The following is a 14,165-nucleotide window of genomic DNA, read 5'->3' as shown; positions in this document are numbered from 1 at the left end:
CAAAGGCCTTTTGAAACTCTAAAAATAAACGAAATCGCTTATCCTAAATCATGTCTATACTCCAGTAAGTCCCAATACTAGTCTAATATTGTGAATTGAGGCAAACTCCCTTTCAAAAAGCCTGACTGAGTTTCTCTAATTATCGAGAATCTTATAAGCAAAGTTATCGCTCTCAAATTATGAGGATGTCTCTTATTCTTATTTCATTGGTCGCGACGTAGCTTTGAATAATCGAGAGATGATAAAGAGAAGTTCCTGTGAGTTAAATTTAAATGTCTGTTTTTATATTTGGGAAAGAATGGAGTTATTAAATCGGAGGTTGTTAAATAGGATTACCCAGACCAACACTCCAGTTCAGAAGATGGCAGTGTTGCAATCCGCCAAATGTTTGCCAAAGTAGTGGACGAAGAAGACGAGAACCGGAAAAAGAGAAGAAAAGAAAATAGGAGTAGCAGTGACCGACAAATAGTGGGTACTTTAGTCCCATAATTATTTCTAGTTCGATTTCTCTGCCACAATGCCTTATGCAAACCAACCGACTGTAAAAATCACAGAACTTACAGATGAGAATGTCAAGTTTGTCATTGAAAACACCGATTTGGCGTGAGTATTAGTGTATCTTTGTTTGCAATGATATTTTACTGTGGGACACTATGTCTCGTCCTTATGCGACAATTGCTTCAAAAAAAATTTTGCCGATATTTTAAAGGGGTGCGTTAATTTATCCCACGTAGCCCAGTACTGTGCAACTTGGAAGCCTTATACGTACTTTGGTTTAAGATGAGATAAGATAAGAAAACTATTATTCGTCTCGCAATGGAGAAATTCCCGATTCACAGCAGCAAAGTTATGAAAGGAAGAAGTAGAACAACAAAATATAGGAGCTGCTGGAAAGGGAGCCACTCACGCGGCGCCATTTTGAAGTCAAAATAACAAAAATAACACAACACATAGGACACAGACAGTCGTGCAATCTTCACCACTTTTCTGCATACACTTTGTTGTCTGAAGCAGTTTTAGATGAAAGAGGAGAGGATAAAGTGTCCTTTCACCAGTGGATCAGAGACGTCATGCTGAAAATGTGCACACGTTGCTGTTACAAGCTAAGTTTTGAAAGCAAACACGAAGCTGTAGCGTCCATTGACGAAAAAGAGATTGGCTCACATCACCTGTCCCATGTAAATCCACTTCAATTCCAAGCCACGACTCCCAGTTCCACATCCGCATCGGCGCTCCGCGTTAACGCTCCTTTCTTCTCATCGTCGGCTCCTCAAGACTTACATCCATCCAACCGCAGACTGTTCAACAGCACCGATCTCTCCGCTGAACAAAGTGGGGCTGCGAAAAATGCTGCCCATAACAGGCACAAGACACAAGCGCCCCGGGACTGTCCAGCAACGACAGTCAAATGGCACCGACATTCCTCCCAGGCAAAAACAGTGCTGGTATACCCATGCTGCCGAGAAGGCGCAACCACCAAGCACAGAGTTTCCTCCTTGATGAATGTCATGGCCAAAAAATGCTGCAAAAAGTCCACATTAGGTCCACACGACGTAACAACAAACACAAAGTGACAAAACAAACCAAACAACAACAAAAAAAGCAAGGCTCATGAGAGCACTTGCCGACGGCTGCCTACTCAGGCGCCTTCTTGACTTCAAAGTTATTGTATTTATAAATTTAATAAAGTCCTATTGCAAGTTATTGTAGCATGGTTATGATGTCAGTATTATCTGTTAACATTATAAACTCAACGTGAGACTTGATTTCTAGTTTTAATGTTTTTGTGCTTTCTACTGTCGTTTTTAATTTATTGTTTGTTGTATAAATTGTTTTTGCTCCATGTGCAGCACTTTGTATACAGCGGTGTTTTGTTTTGTTTTTTTGAAGTGCGCGACAAAAATAGTTGAGTTGAGATAAATGTTAACACGATCCTGTATGAACATTTCTTGTCTGTTTTTAGGGTTGCCAATTCAATTAGACGTGTCTTCATGTCTGAAGTACCCACATTAGGTAGGATCACTTTTTAAATGAATTGTTTCCACAAAAGATTGATTTATGGCATAATGGTTGGGAATTAATAGTTAAGATGATCATGTGCATAGTATAATTACTTGATACAGTGCAAAGGACAGGTCTCTTTCATTTTTCAGAAGTAGCTAAGATAGTTTTAATAGTTATAGAAATATAAGTATGAAAATGGAATTAACCTGGAGAAAGCATGTTTTCTTTCTGCATATTTTACAAAACACTGTTTTAGTTTTCACAACTGTGTACCCAGTTAATATTCTGGCATTGCTTCATGACAGCAATTGATTGGATCCAGATTGATGCCAACTCATCAGTACTGCATGATGAGTTCATCGCTCACAGAGTTGGTATGTTCGACATGGTTAGAAGGTTGGCAGCTACAACTTACAGTATACATAATGAGAGATCTCTTTTGTTGTCAGGTCTCATCCCACTCACCAGTGACGATATTGTAGAAAAAATGCAGTACTCCAGGGTAAGTTCGACTCATTATTTAACTTTTTGCGTTAGGAACATCTCACGGGTACAGAGCATGCAAAATGAACTTTTTTCATTCGTTTTATGTAATCCAGTGAAATTTAAAATATATTTCATGAGCTTCCCTATTATAAATAATCTCCTTCCTGTCATTGTGACATTTTTCTTCAGGATTGCACCTGTGATGAATTCTGTCCGGAGTGCTCTGTTGAGCTGACTTTGGATGTTCGTTGTACTGATGAAAAGACACGCAACGTCACCTCACGCGACCTGTTGTCCAACAACCACAGAGTTATCCCAGTAGGTCATTTAACCATGTAGTTGCAGTTCCCCAATTGGAGGTGAGCACATTTCATGACACTCAGAGTCTCTTTTCAGGTCACATCCAGGAGTCGAGACAACGATCCTAATGACTACGCTGAACGAAATGGTAAACTTGAAGTTCATCCATCCATCCATTCATTTTCTTTGATATATCTGGGGTGGAGTCACGGGGACAACAACCTAAGCTGAGAAGCCCAGACTTTCCACTTTCATCCGTCTTTCCTGGGATGATCATGAGTAGCCATCGTCTCTCCAGCATGTTTTTAATCTTCCCCAAGCCTTGCTCCTGGTGGGACGTACCCGGGGACGTCTGACCAGTGATGTGTTATCTGGCTTGACTCAGCGCGTTGGAGTAATGTCTTGACCCTGAGGCACCTGCTTGAATATCTTTCAGAGAGAGCCTGCACAGCCTACGTTGAAAACTCATTTCAGTGGCTTGTATCCGCTCATGACCATAGGGGAGGTTAGAAATGTTTAGCGACCATATTGAAGCACTAATAATAATAATTAACCTTCTCTGCTTGTGAGAGGATCTGATCCCGGAGACCAGTGAAAGGGCAAACCACTCATTTTTCCACACTTGACGAAGGACTGTGGTTGTACTTGGAGGTGCTGATTCTCATCCCACTCAATTCACACTGGGTGGCAAATCTGCAAGTATACTTGCATGAAATACCTTGATACCAGAACTGAAATGATACCATGGCAAAAAGCAGAAAACATCAGTAAAAGGAAGTGGAGTGATCGCTGGGGGAAACAAAACAAAAAAGAACTATATTTTTATTGAGTCAACATTGCAGGACAGCACTTAGTATACTGTTAGTCTAAAAAAAAAAAATGTGGAAAGTTTGAAACACTATTAACCTATTGGCGGATGTGCTAACCAGTCGACCATCATGCCGCCTACACGCACACACACACCTATATATATATATATATATATATATATATATATATACACACAGTATATATTAGAGCTGTCAAACGATTAAAATATTTATCCATCCATCCATCCATTTTCCACCGCTTATCCAGGGTCGGGTCGCGGGGTCAGCAGCTTTAGGAGGGAAGCCCAGACTTCCCTCTCCCCAGCCACTTCTTCGAGCTCTTCCTGGCGGATCCCGAGGCGTTCCCAGGGCAGCTGGGTGACATAGTCTCTCCAGCGTGTCCTGGGTCATCCTCGGGGTCTCCTGCCAGTGGGACATGCCCGGAACACCTCACCAGGGAGACATCCAGGAGGCATCCGAATCAGATGCCCGAGCCACCTCATCTGGCTTCTCTCGATGTGGAGGAGAAGCGGCTCCACTCTGAGCCCCTTCCGGATGACCGAGCTTCTCACCTTATCTCTAAGGGAGAGCACCCTGCGGAGAAAACTCATTTCGGACGCTTGTATCCGGGATCTCGTTCTTTCGGTCACGACATAGCTCGTGACCATAGATGAGGGTTGGGACGTAGATCGACCGGTAAATTGAGAGCTTCGCCCTTTCGCTCAGCTCCTTCTTTACCACGACAGACCGATACGTCTGCATCACAGCAGACGCTGCACCGATCCGCCTGTCGATCTCTCGTTCCCTCCTGTCCTCACTCGTGAACAAGACCGCAAGATACTTAAACTCCTCCACTTGGGGCAAGATCTCCTCACCGACCCGGAGGGGATACTCCACCCTTTTCCGAATGAGGACCATGGTTTCAGATTTGGAGGTGCTGATCTTCATCCCAACCGCTTCACACTCGGCTGCGAAACGCTCCAGTGAAAGTTGGAGAGCCCTGCTTGAAGGAGCCAACAGTACCACATCATCTGCCAAAAGCAGAGATGCAATACTGAGGCCACCAAAATGGCCTTAAAATATTTAATCGAATTAAAAACGCAACTGTCATAATTAACTCAAATTAACTCATAATTAGTTGTGATTACTCACACATTTTTTATCATTTCTGAATTTCCTTTAATATTTTTTGTCCTATTTTTTTCCTGTTTTAATGCTCCCGTCAACATGGAATCATGGATCAGTTTTCTATGTGCAAAATGCAAATATTTACTGAAACAACAATTTCGATTTTCAATTTTACATGAACATTTTTCACTTGGAGCAGTTATTCACACACAATCTCTCACACAATATTACTGTCTATCAACAACAGTGAAAAAAATATTTTGCCACACAACAGCTCCTTTAATAGCTCTTTTTAGGGAATCAAAACAGAGCAAAGTGCACATCTAAGGTAAACTAGTACTCAGTCTACAGTGGATTTAAGACACGGTTGCATTGGATTGGATTGGATAAACTTTATTGTCAAATGTACTGTATGTGTAATATATTTCGTTTTTCTCAAGTTTGCTTTGAACACAGCAGTCAGGCTGTTCGGTCACTATACCACCGATGTCAGAGTTTGGTTCCCATTGCCGGCAGTAAGTCTGAATCGTTTCCAGTGAGGGTAGGACTCCGCCAAGGCTGCCCTTTGTCTCCGATTCTGTTCATAACCTTTCTGGACAGAATTTCGAGGCGCAGCCAAAGCTTTGAGGGGGTCCATATTGCATCTCTGCTTTTTGCGGATACAATACAATACATGCTGATTTATATAGCGCTTTCACAACAGCGGCAGCTGTAACCAAGCGCTTAACAAAACAGTTAACATAAAGTAAAATAATAAACACAACACATAACATAAAACGCGGACAGTCGTGCAGTCCCAACCACCCTTCCGTCACACGCCCCGTTTGAAGCAGTTTGAGATGAAAGAGGAGAGAGTCAAAGTGTTGATGTGGTCCTGTTGGCTCCTTCAAGCAGGGCTCTCCAACTCTCACTGGAGCATTTCACAGCCGAGTGTGAAGCGGTTGGGATGAAGATCAGCACCTCCAAATCTGAAACCATGGTCCTCAGTCGGAAAAGGGTGGAGTGCCCTCTCCGGGTCGGGTTGGAGATCTTGCCCCAAATGGAGGAGTTTAAGTATCTTGCGGTCTTGTTCACGAGTGAGGGCAGGAGGGAGCGAGGCATCGACAGGCGGATCGGGCAGCATATGCGGACGTTGTATTGGTCTGTCATGGTAAAGAAGGAGCTGAGCCAAAGGGCATAGCTCTCAATTTGATTGATCGGTCGATCTACGTTCCAACCCTCATCTATGGTCACGAGCTATGGGTCGTGACCGAAAGAACGAGATCACGGATACAAGCGTCCGGGCTCTCCCTTAGAGATAAGGTTAGAAGCTCGGTCATCCAGGAGGGGCTCAGAGTCGAGCCACTTCTCCTCCACATCGAGAGGAGCCAGATGAGGTGGCTTGGGCATCTGATTCGGATGCCTCCTGAACGCCTCCTTGGTGAGGTGGTCCGGGCATGTCCCACCGGGAGGAGACCCCGAGGATGACCCAGGACACGCTGGAGAGACTGTCACCCAGCTGGCCTGGGAATGCCTCGGGATCCCCCCGGGGAGAGCTGGAAGAAGTAGCTAGGGAAAGGGAAGTCTGCGCTTCCCTGCTCAAGCTACTGCCCCCGCGGCCCGGCCCCGGATAAGCGGTCGAAGATGGATGGATGGATGGACAGCAGTCAGGCTATGTTGATTCTGTTGGTCCTTCTTGCGCGGAAGTCTCTCGATGGTTTTGTGTAGACATCATTTCGGATGACCACACTTGGTTCGAGGGACGCACAACACTAGAGACGTTTTATTTTCAGTGTGGTCGCTACGACTGCATCGCTGAACTCTCGATGTGCCTCAGCGCACCGTCACTGTCAGACAACACAGAGAAGCTCCACCCCCTTTATTTAAATGGACACGGAACACGGTAACCTTCCACACAAAATAGTTCCAAACAAGTAATAATCGCGCCAGTGGCATACATCGTATTCGACAGGCTACCTGCTCTTTATTCACCAGAGGCTCATCAACCTAGTCTCTTATTTCTCTCCCGAAACAGTGTCTTCTCCCGCTTGGTGTACCTTAGCCTTCTCCGCTACGTACAATTTCTGTACATAGCTTGTAATGGAGGCTCTCGCTGGCAATCCGTAGTGGAGTCGTTGGAAGCAATGCGAATGATTTCAGCTTGAGTCGAGCTGTGGACAATGTTGACAGGCTTGCATGCAGTAGCCATACATTTAGCTATGGCTTCAGCAAATTTGTTCTTCGTCGTGTTATCCATTTTCTTCGCTTTGAAATGATCCATAGCTGTCTGTCTTAGACGAGGGGGCGGAGTACTGACATCAGCTGTGTGCTTGGCCATTAAGTGGTATTTCAGACTCGACGTGCTATGATGATAGCTCAGTTTACGACTGCAAAACATACAGGTAACTTTGGTCTTGTCAGTGGAACAATCTGGCAACTTTTTAAAAGTAAACTTTCCATTCATAAACTCTTAAAGTATCCGTTTTCGGGGTCTCGCGCTGCCATGGCTGGCAAAACAGAAATGGGCGTGGACTTCTGCAGCGCGCTTGTTGTTTTGTTTCCGGTGTATTTATAGCGCAACGTAAAATCCGCTGTGACGTGTGCCGCATTAATCTCGCGAGAAAAAAAATATATCACGTTAAAATTCATTTCAATTAATGCCGATAATAATGCGCTAAACTGACAGCTCTAATATATAAATTTTATATATATATATATATATATGTATAGCCTGGAAGGTAAAGGTGACAGTCGTGCCTGTGGTGGTCGGAGCACTCGGGGCAGTGACCCCCAAACTAGATGAGTGGTTGCAACAGATCCCGGGAACAACATCGGACATCTCAGTCCAGAAATGTGCAGTGCTGGGAACAGCAAGGATACTGCGCAGAACCCTCAAGCTTCCTGGCCTCTGGTAGAGGACCCGAGCTGAATGAGGGACGGACACCACCCGAGGGGTGAGAGGAGGATTTAAAATCCTCCTCTCACCCCTCGGGTGGTGTCCGTCCCCCATTTAGCTCGGGTCCTCTATTATATGTATACTGTATATGTCTGTTAGTTTGTGTCGCCTGTCAAGCCCAATATCTGGTCAGACTCTTTGAGATTACCTCGTCAGTGTTGTATGGAGTGAATGAAACAATCGGCTAAGACTACCATACTTACTCTACCTTTCATGATGTTAAGTATGTGTTTAATGATGTACACCCTCGACAATCTAAGCACTCTTGAGTTGTAAGAGAAAAATCACCATTGTTTCCCTCCTTTAACTGAACTCTGACCACTAACTAGCCCACTAACTAGTACATGAGTAGTACTAGTAGAACTCTACGAGTACAAGTACTAGTCCAGTGTGTGTTTTGGTTTTTGATGGCAAAGTGTAACCCTTCGCCCGTAGCTAAGAAAGCCAAGTTCATGCAGTGGAAAAAAAAAAAATACATATATATACAGTATATATATATATATATACTGATCATAGATAAAGGGCAGAGGAAAGCCGTTGTAGTGGATGTAGCGGTCCCAAGTGATGGAAACATCAGAAAGAAGGAACACGAGAAACTCGAGAAATACCAAGGGCTCAGAGAGGAGCTGGAGAGAGCCTGGAAGGTAAAGGTGACAGTTGTGCCTGTGGTGGTCGGAGCACTCGGGGCAGTGACCCCCAAACTAGATGAGTGGTTGCAACAGATCCCGGGAACAACATCGGACATCTCAGTCCAGAAATGTGCAGTGCTGGGAACAGCAAGGATACTGCGCAGAACCCTCAAGCTTCCTGGCCTCTGGTAGAGGACCCGAGCTGAATGAGGAACGGACACCACCCGAGGGGGGGTGAGACGAGAAATTTTTACTGTATATATGCGGTATTCATAGAAATTGGTGTCACTCCCTATAATGTCAAGATTGCAAACATTATTCCGTTTTTTCAATCAAATGCTCCTGGGTTTTGACAAATTAGCGCCCTCTTTCAGTTCTTCCATGCTTTTCCAAAATTTTAGAAAAACTGGTTTATAAATGCATTCTGAAACACATGTAAAATACTGTCTGAACACCAACATGGATCCTGCAAAAATCATTCTGCCCACTTGGCCCTCTTAAACAGGGTTCGTACGGGTCCTTAAAGTTCATAAAAATCAATAAAAAAGTTGTATAATTATGTTCTTAATTGTCCATAATTTTCAGGGAAATCTTCTAAAATCCATAAAAATCCATAAAAATTAACCTGCGGTGTTCATTTCATTTGTGTATGTCATTTTCCCCACCCTCCCAATTCATAGTTTTGTCGGAACATGCAGGACCTGGTACCCGCTCTACTTTTTCCGCCGTCTCCGATTAGTTCCGACGATGATCACATGATCACTCGGGTCATTCCGGCAAACAACAATACAGTAGATTGACGCCATCCTGGGGCAGTGAATGGATGGTTTGGTTGCCGGCTCGGCAAACAATTACCGTATTTTCTGGAAAAATCTATTCATCGAATTTATCGATCTCAACAAGTGACAGACAAATATGTAGTGACGCCACTCGAGCGAAGCGCGCCTCAGCAGTCGATAGTCCGCTGCTCTCTGCTGTGTGTGCGTCAGCTAAGCTTAGCTGTTGTTTCGGCTCGGCTAGCGTTTTGTTGTCGTAGATCAAAGCGTATTTGATTTGTGACGTCGGTTGCTTGTTTGAAACCAAAAGACGTGCGCGTGCGTACATGTTCGCGCGGACCTACACACAGCAGAGAACAGTGGACTTTCGACTGCTGAGGCGCGCTTCGCTCGAGTGTGCGTCGCTCCAAAAATTCCGGGACTGTGCTATTTTCAAGTGCCGTGGCTGGAGAAGCCGGAGTTCCGTGTTTGGGTCGGAAAAATGTCTGGCGATTACACGTCGGCCTACTGCCGAGTGTGCAAGAAGGGCATCTCCGTGAGAGGTAAAACTTGTCATAGCCTCCTGGTCAAGTCAACTGCATTGAGGCACACAGCAAAACAGAAGAAAATTGATCGCCAAGAACTTGCAAAAGAGATTGAGGAGAAAACTAAGTCACTGTCTGCTATTCCCTAATTGTCATATCAGTTTCATAATTGTCATTATAAAACATGTCTGATCATTGAAGGTGATACGAGGGGAAATAATAGAGTTGGACCATTTAGGATTTAGACTTCTGATTTCAGCTGTTCAGGTATACTGGATGCTGCTAAGATGGGCAATCAGTACTAATGTTCGTGAAACCAGATTTTTCTCAACCCTGTCCAGGTGACCCATATGACCATTAGCTCTGTTCTTAGTGTTGTGTTTCTTCGAAAATAAATTGAAGTTTTACATTTTCTCAATTTAAATTTTTCTTTGTGTGTTTTATTTGAGAATTAATTAAAATGTTTTTTTTTTCATTTTCCTACCTGTGATACAGGTAGCAAAGTGAAAATTTGACATACAGTATGTCAAATAAAGGGTTAAGTGATTGCCCCTAAAAATAAAGATGTGCCCTTCCTTTGGCAACAATGATTTGAACACCAGCTCAGTGATATGTGGCTTTCTGTTCAGCCCGAGTATTGCTGAGCGGGCATTAAATCCACCGTGAATCCCCCCGCTGAATGGAGAAAAAGTCCTTAAAAATGGCTAAATTGGTCCACAAAAGTCATTAAAAGGTCAATAAATAAAAAGCAAGTGGAAGAGTGGGAACCCTGTTAAACCAAGTTGACAACATTTATTCTGCTTTAGAGAAGAAAGAATTTGCATGTGGTATTTTTTCCAGATCTTTCAATTGCACTTGATACTGTCAATCATGTCATTTGTTTTTTTTTTTTACAAAAGTGAATAGGTATGGATGTATCTGAATGATCTTGCTACAGTATGAAACACGGTGTCCAATATTATTTGCAACTGATTTACTTATTTCCAATAGAAATGTTTCCGCACTCATGAATGAAGTTAACAGTGGCCTTTGTGCATTTTCCAAATGGTTTCAAATAGATTGGCATTACATGTGAAAGAAAAAAAACTAATTTCATAATAGTTTGCGGGGAAAATTAATTGTGAATTGGACTCTGGGGAAACTTGGAAAAAGCATAGCAGTTTTGTTTGCTGCAAGGTTACAAAATCTTTGGGAGTTTTTTTGAATTATTAGATTGTTAATTCATTGTTTTTATTTTTAAATATTACACTGTAGTCTGGCGGACAATTCATATCCCACATATTGTCATAACATTTTATTGCTTGCAAAAGCGTTTTGTCATTACGGCTACTTTTTCAAACTCACGTTTCCCAACGACTCCATCCATCCATTTTCCGATCCGCTTTATCCTCACAAGGGTTGCAGGGGGTCCTGGAGCCTATCCCAGCCGTGTTCGGGCAGTAGGTGGGGGACACCTTGAAGCGGTTGCCAGCCAATCGCAGGGCACACAGAGACGAACAAACATGGATCGATGCGGCCACTGGTGTACTTTCGGTCACTTCATTGAACAGTCAGCAAACAAACACCGAATAAGCACATGACCTCACTAGCTGCTGATGGCCCTGACTCGTGTCGAGAAATACAACACACCAAAATAAATAAAATAAGTTTGCTTCTTTGCGCATTTTCGTCTCTAGCATTGGTTTCCCCCTTATCAGGTTCATATTGGAATTAGCATCATCTTGCTCACCCCACATTAACTTTACAATTGCTTGTTGTCAATTAACTAGCGGAGTAATTTTTCCATCATTGTATTCACATTCATAGAAATTTTGCTGGTGAAGCTTCGCAAAGGACAGGAACTGCGACTGAGAGCTTATGCCAAAAAAGGATTTGGTAAGGAGCATGCCAAATGGAACCCAACAGCAGGAGTGGCGTTTGAGTATGACCCAGACAACGCACTGAGGCACACTGTCTACCCGCGACCCGAGGAATGGTGCGTTGCTAGTTTCGATACAGATAAATCATCATCAGAATCATGATGAAAGCTTTTGTTTTTTCATTGATTGCTTTGTTTGCCATGCTGGCCTTAGGCCCAAAAGTGAATATTCTGAAATTGAGGAGGATGAGGTCCAGGCTCCCTATGACCCAAATGGCAAACCAGAAAGGTGAGGAAAGCTTCAATCGAAACCGAGCATATCCATGATTTGGAATCAAAGCACAAATCATCTGCCTTTTCCCTCTGCAGGTTCTACTACAATGTGGAGTCTTGCGGATCCCTCCGACCCGAGACCATTGTCATGTCCGCGCTGGCTGTCCTCAAGAAAAAGCTGAGCGACCTGCAGACACAACTCAACCATGAAATCCAAAGTGATGTGCTCACTATCAACTGAAGTCACAATGATAAATGGGGCTCGCGGACCTGAGTCTGTCTGTAGATTGCGCTCTAATTTTTTCCCCCTTTTTTTATTTTATTTTGGGAAATCATTTTTGGATTGAGAGACAGTGTCGAAACAAAACACATCTTTTGCTTTGTGGTTGCTTCCTTGTTTGGTGGTCAAGGACAATCACATCAAGTTTCGTCTTCATTTAGCATTCTAAAATGTCAGTGACCCAACATCATGTTACATGGAAAAAAAAATTGAAATTTGCCTTACATGTCTTTCATTTTAATTGAGGTACGCAATAAAGACTGTTTTCTCGTCATTCCACATTTCAGTAAATTCTCTTCATTTCACAGCATCTGTTGTTCCATGCAATAAGCTTAGAATGTAACACAAATGACACAAATAATGAAGTTAATTGTGTAAATCGAACTTGTATTACTTCTCTGGTCACTGATAACACTCAAAATTGATATGAAATGTTCAGCCTTAAAAATGTTAATATGTGATGTGGGTTTTTTTCTTTATCTGATTAGATAATTACATTTCTCTTACATTACAAAACTCATTGGGTAACTACATATTTATTCTCGCTTCACACTGTGTGATTGACAGCCACAGTGACCATCCCTCGCGAGACAGACTTTTTTTTCAGAGACGTCATGCTCAAAATGTGCACACGTCTGCTACAAGCTAAGTTTGAAAGTAAACAAGCTATAGCATCCATTTTAATTCCAAGTGGCGACTCTCAATTCCAAATATGCATCCACGCTCAGTGCCGACGCTCCTCTCTCCTCATCCTGTGGTCCACAAGGCACCCATCCAACCGTACCAGCGCAGATTGTACAACAGCGCCGACATCTTAGCTAAACAAAACGGGGTTGTGAAAAATGCTGCCCATTACAGGTGCAAAAAAACAAGCGGCGACAGTCAAATGGCGCCGACATTCCTCCCAATAAAAAAAATCTGTGCTGGTACACGTATGCTGCCGAGAAGGCGCGACCACCAAGCACAGATTCTTCTCCTTTGACGAATGTCGTGGCCAAAAACGCTGAAAACAGTCCACATCGGGTCCACACGAAGCAACAACAAACACCATTTGACAAAACGAAAGACAAAAACAGCAACAACAACAAAAAAAGACGGGTCCACACGAAGCAACAACAAACACCATTTATCAAAACGAAAGACAAAAACAGCAACAACAACAAAAAAAAAGCAAAGGTCTTGAAGAGCAGTTGCCGACTGCTAGCTACTAGGGCACCATCTTGGATCATCTCGTCTTGCTTGTTGGAGCAAGTGGAGCTCTGTGTGCTTTCCAAGCTTGGATGCAGCTCACGTTGCTCAGATCAGTTCTCAGTTTTCCTCAGCTCCCCTCCATGTCACTTTTTATCATAGTTAAAGTTTGTTGATAAACTTGTTTTGCAATGCTTTCACGTGACTTCTCTTCTGCTTTGTATTTTGTTGCTCACCATCTTGGGCAGATAGCATTCGACTCCACTGTTCATTTGATCACAAAACAGGTCGCTTAGCTGCTGTTAAAATGATGCACCCCTTGATATGTCATTAGGTGTTATAACAACGGGAAAAGTGAAAAAAATCGAGGTTTCTTTGGAATTCCAAAAAAAATTATACATCAGGGCCCGGAAACGGAAGAAATGTCTGAAACACGACAAGCCAAGTGGCTGAGTAGCATCTCCCGTGCAGACCTCAATGGCCAATCCATAGTTTGGGCTCATATGTGCAGCGATCACTTTGTGAGCGCCAAATTTGTTTGCCATTGAAGTTGTAGTGATAAGAGATTATTGACTTGAAGCAACATTAAGCGTTTTCTCGAATCTTTATGGTGAGGAAAAAGCATAATGCCCATAACATGCAAAATACTGAGGCGCTTGTTTTGATATTTGAAGAGGGTGAAAATGTCCTCATCCATCCTGATCCTCTTCTCCAGTGCATTGTTGAGGTGGATGGTTCAAACTCTGGGGTTGGGGTCGTGCTCTTCCAGAGAAGTTCTAAAGATCAAAAGGTACATCCTGGGGCATTCATATACACAAATTGTCACACAGAGAGAAACTATGTGTTGGCAAATGTGAATTGTTGGCTGTAGAGACATTGGCTGTAGGGAGCTGAGATCCCTTTTCTAGCACTGTTCTTTTTCACCATGTCACCACTGTTCACCATGTCTACTTTCAGTTGATTTTCTGGCCTATC

At 43.2% G+C, this 14,165-nt stretch overlaps 1 protein-coding gene across 2 annotated transcripts; it reads left to right on the top strand.

The window, feature by feature from the left end:
* Positions 1-419: 419 nt before the first annotated feature.
* polr2c (RNA polymerase II subunit C) lies at positions 420-12,281 on the top strand. Of its 2 annotated transcripts, none has more exons than XM_086109701.1 (9): positions 420-603; positions 1,964-2,013; positions 2,310-2,378; positions 2,454-2,506; positions 2,680-2,808; positions 2,887-2,938; positions 11,398-11,566; positions 11,664-11,738; positions 11,819-12,281. In XM_086109701.1, the coding sequence occupies exons 1-9, from the start codon at positions 518-520 to the stop codon at positions 11,961-11,963; spliced, it is 828 nt and encodes a 275-aa protein (XP_085965827.1). In that variant the 5' UTR covers positions 420-517; the 3' UTR covers positions 11,964-12,281. The 2 variants fall into 2 exon arrangements, with proteins under 2 accessions (XP_085965827.1, XP_085965828.1); XM_086109702.1 differs by having other exon boundaries at positions 433-468.
* Positions 12,282-14,165: the final 1,884 nt, after the last annotated feature.

This window comes from Hippocampus guttulatus, chromosome 4 (genome assembly GCF_054856545.1).
Source record: "Hippocampus guttulatus isolate MCC_2025c chromosome 4, RoL_Hgut_1.0, whole genome shotgun sequence".
In the NCBI taxonomy this organism is placed as follows: Eukaryota; Metazoa; Chordata; class Actinopteri; order Syngnathiformes; family Syngnathidae; genus Hippocampus; species Hippocampus guttulatus.
The sequence above is the reverse complement of the archived record's forward strand: the minus strand, read 5'-3'. Positions and strand labels throughout refer to the sequence as shown.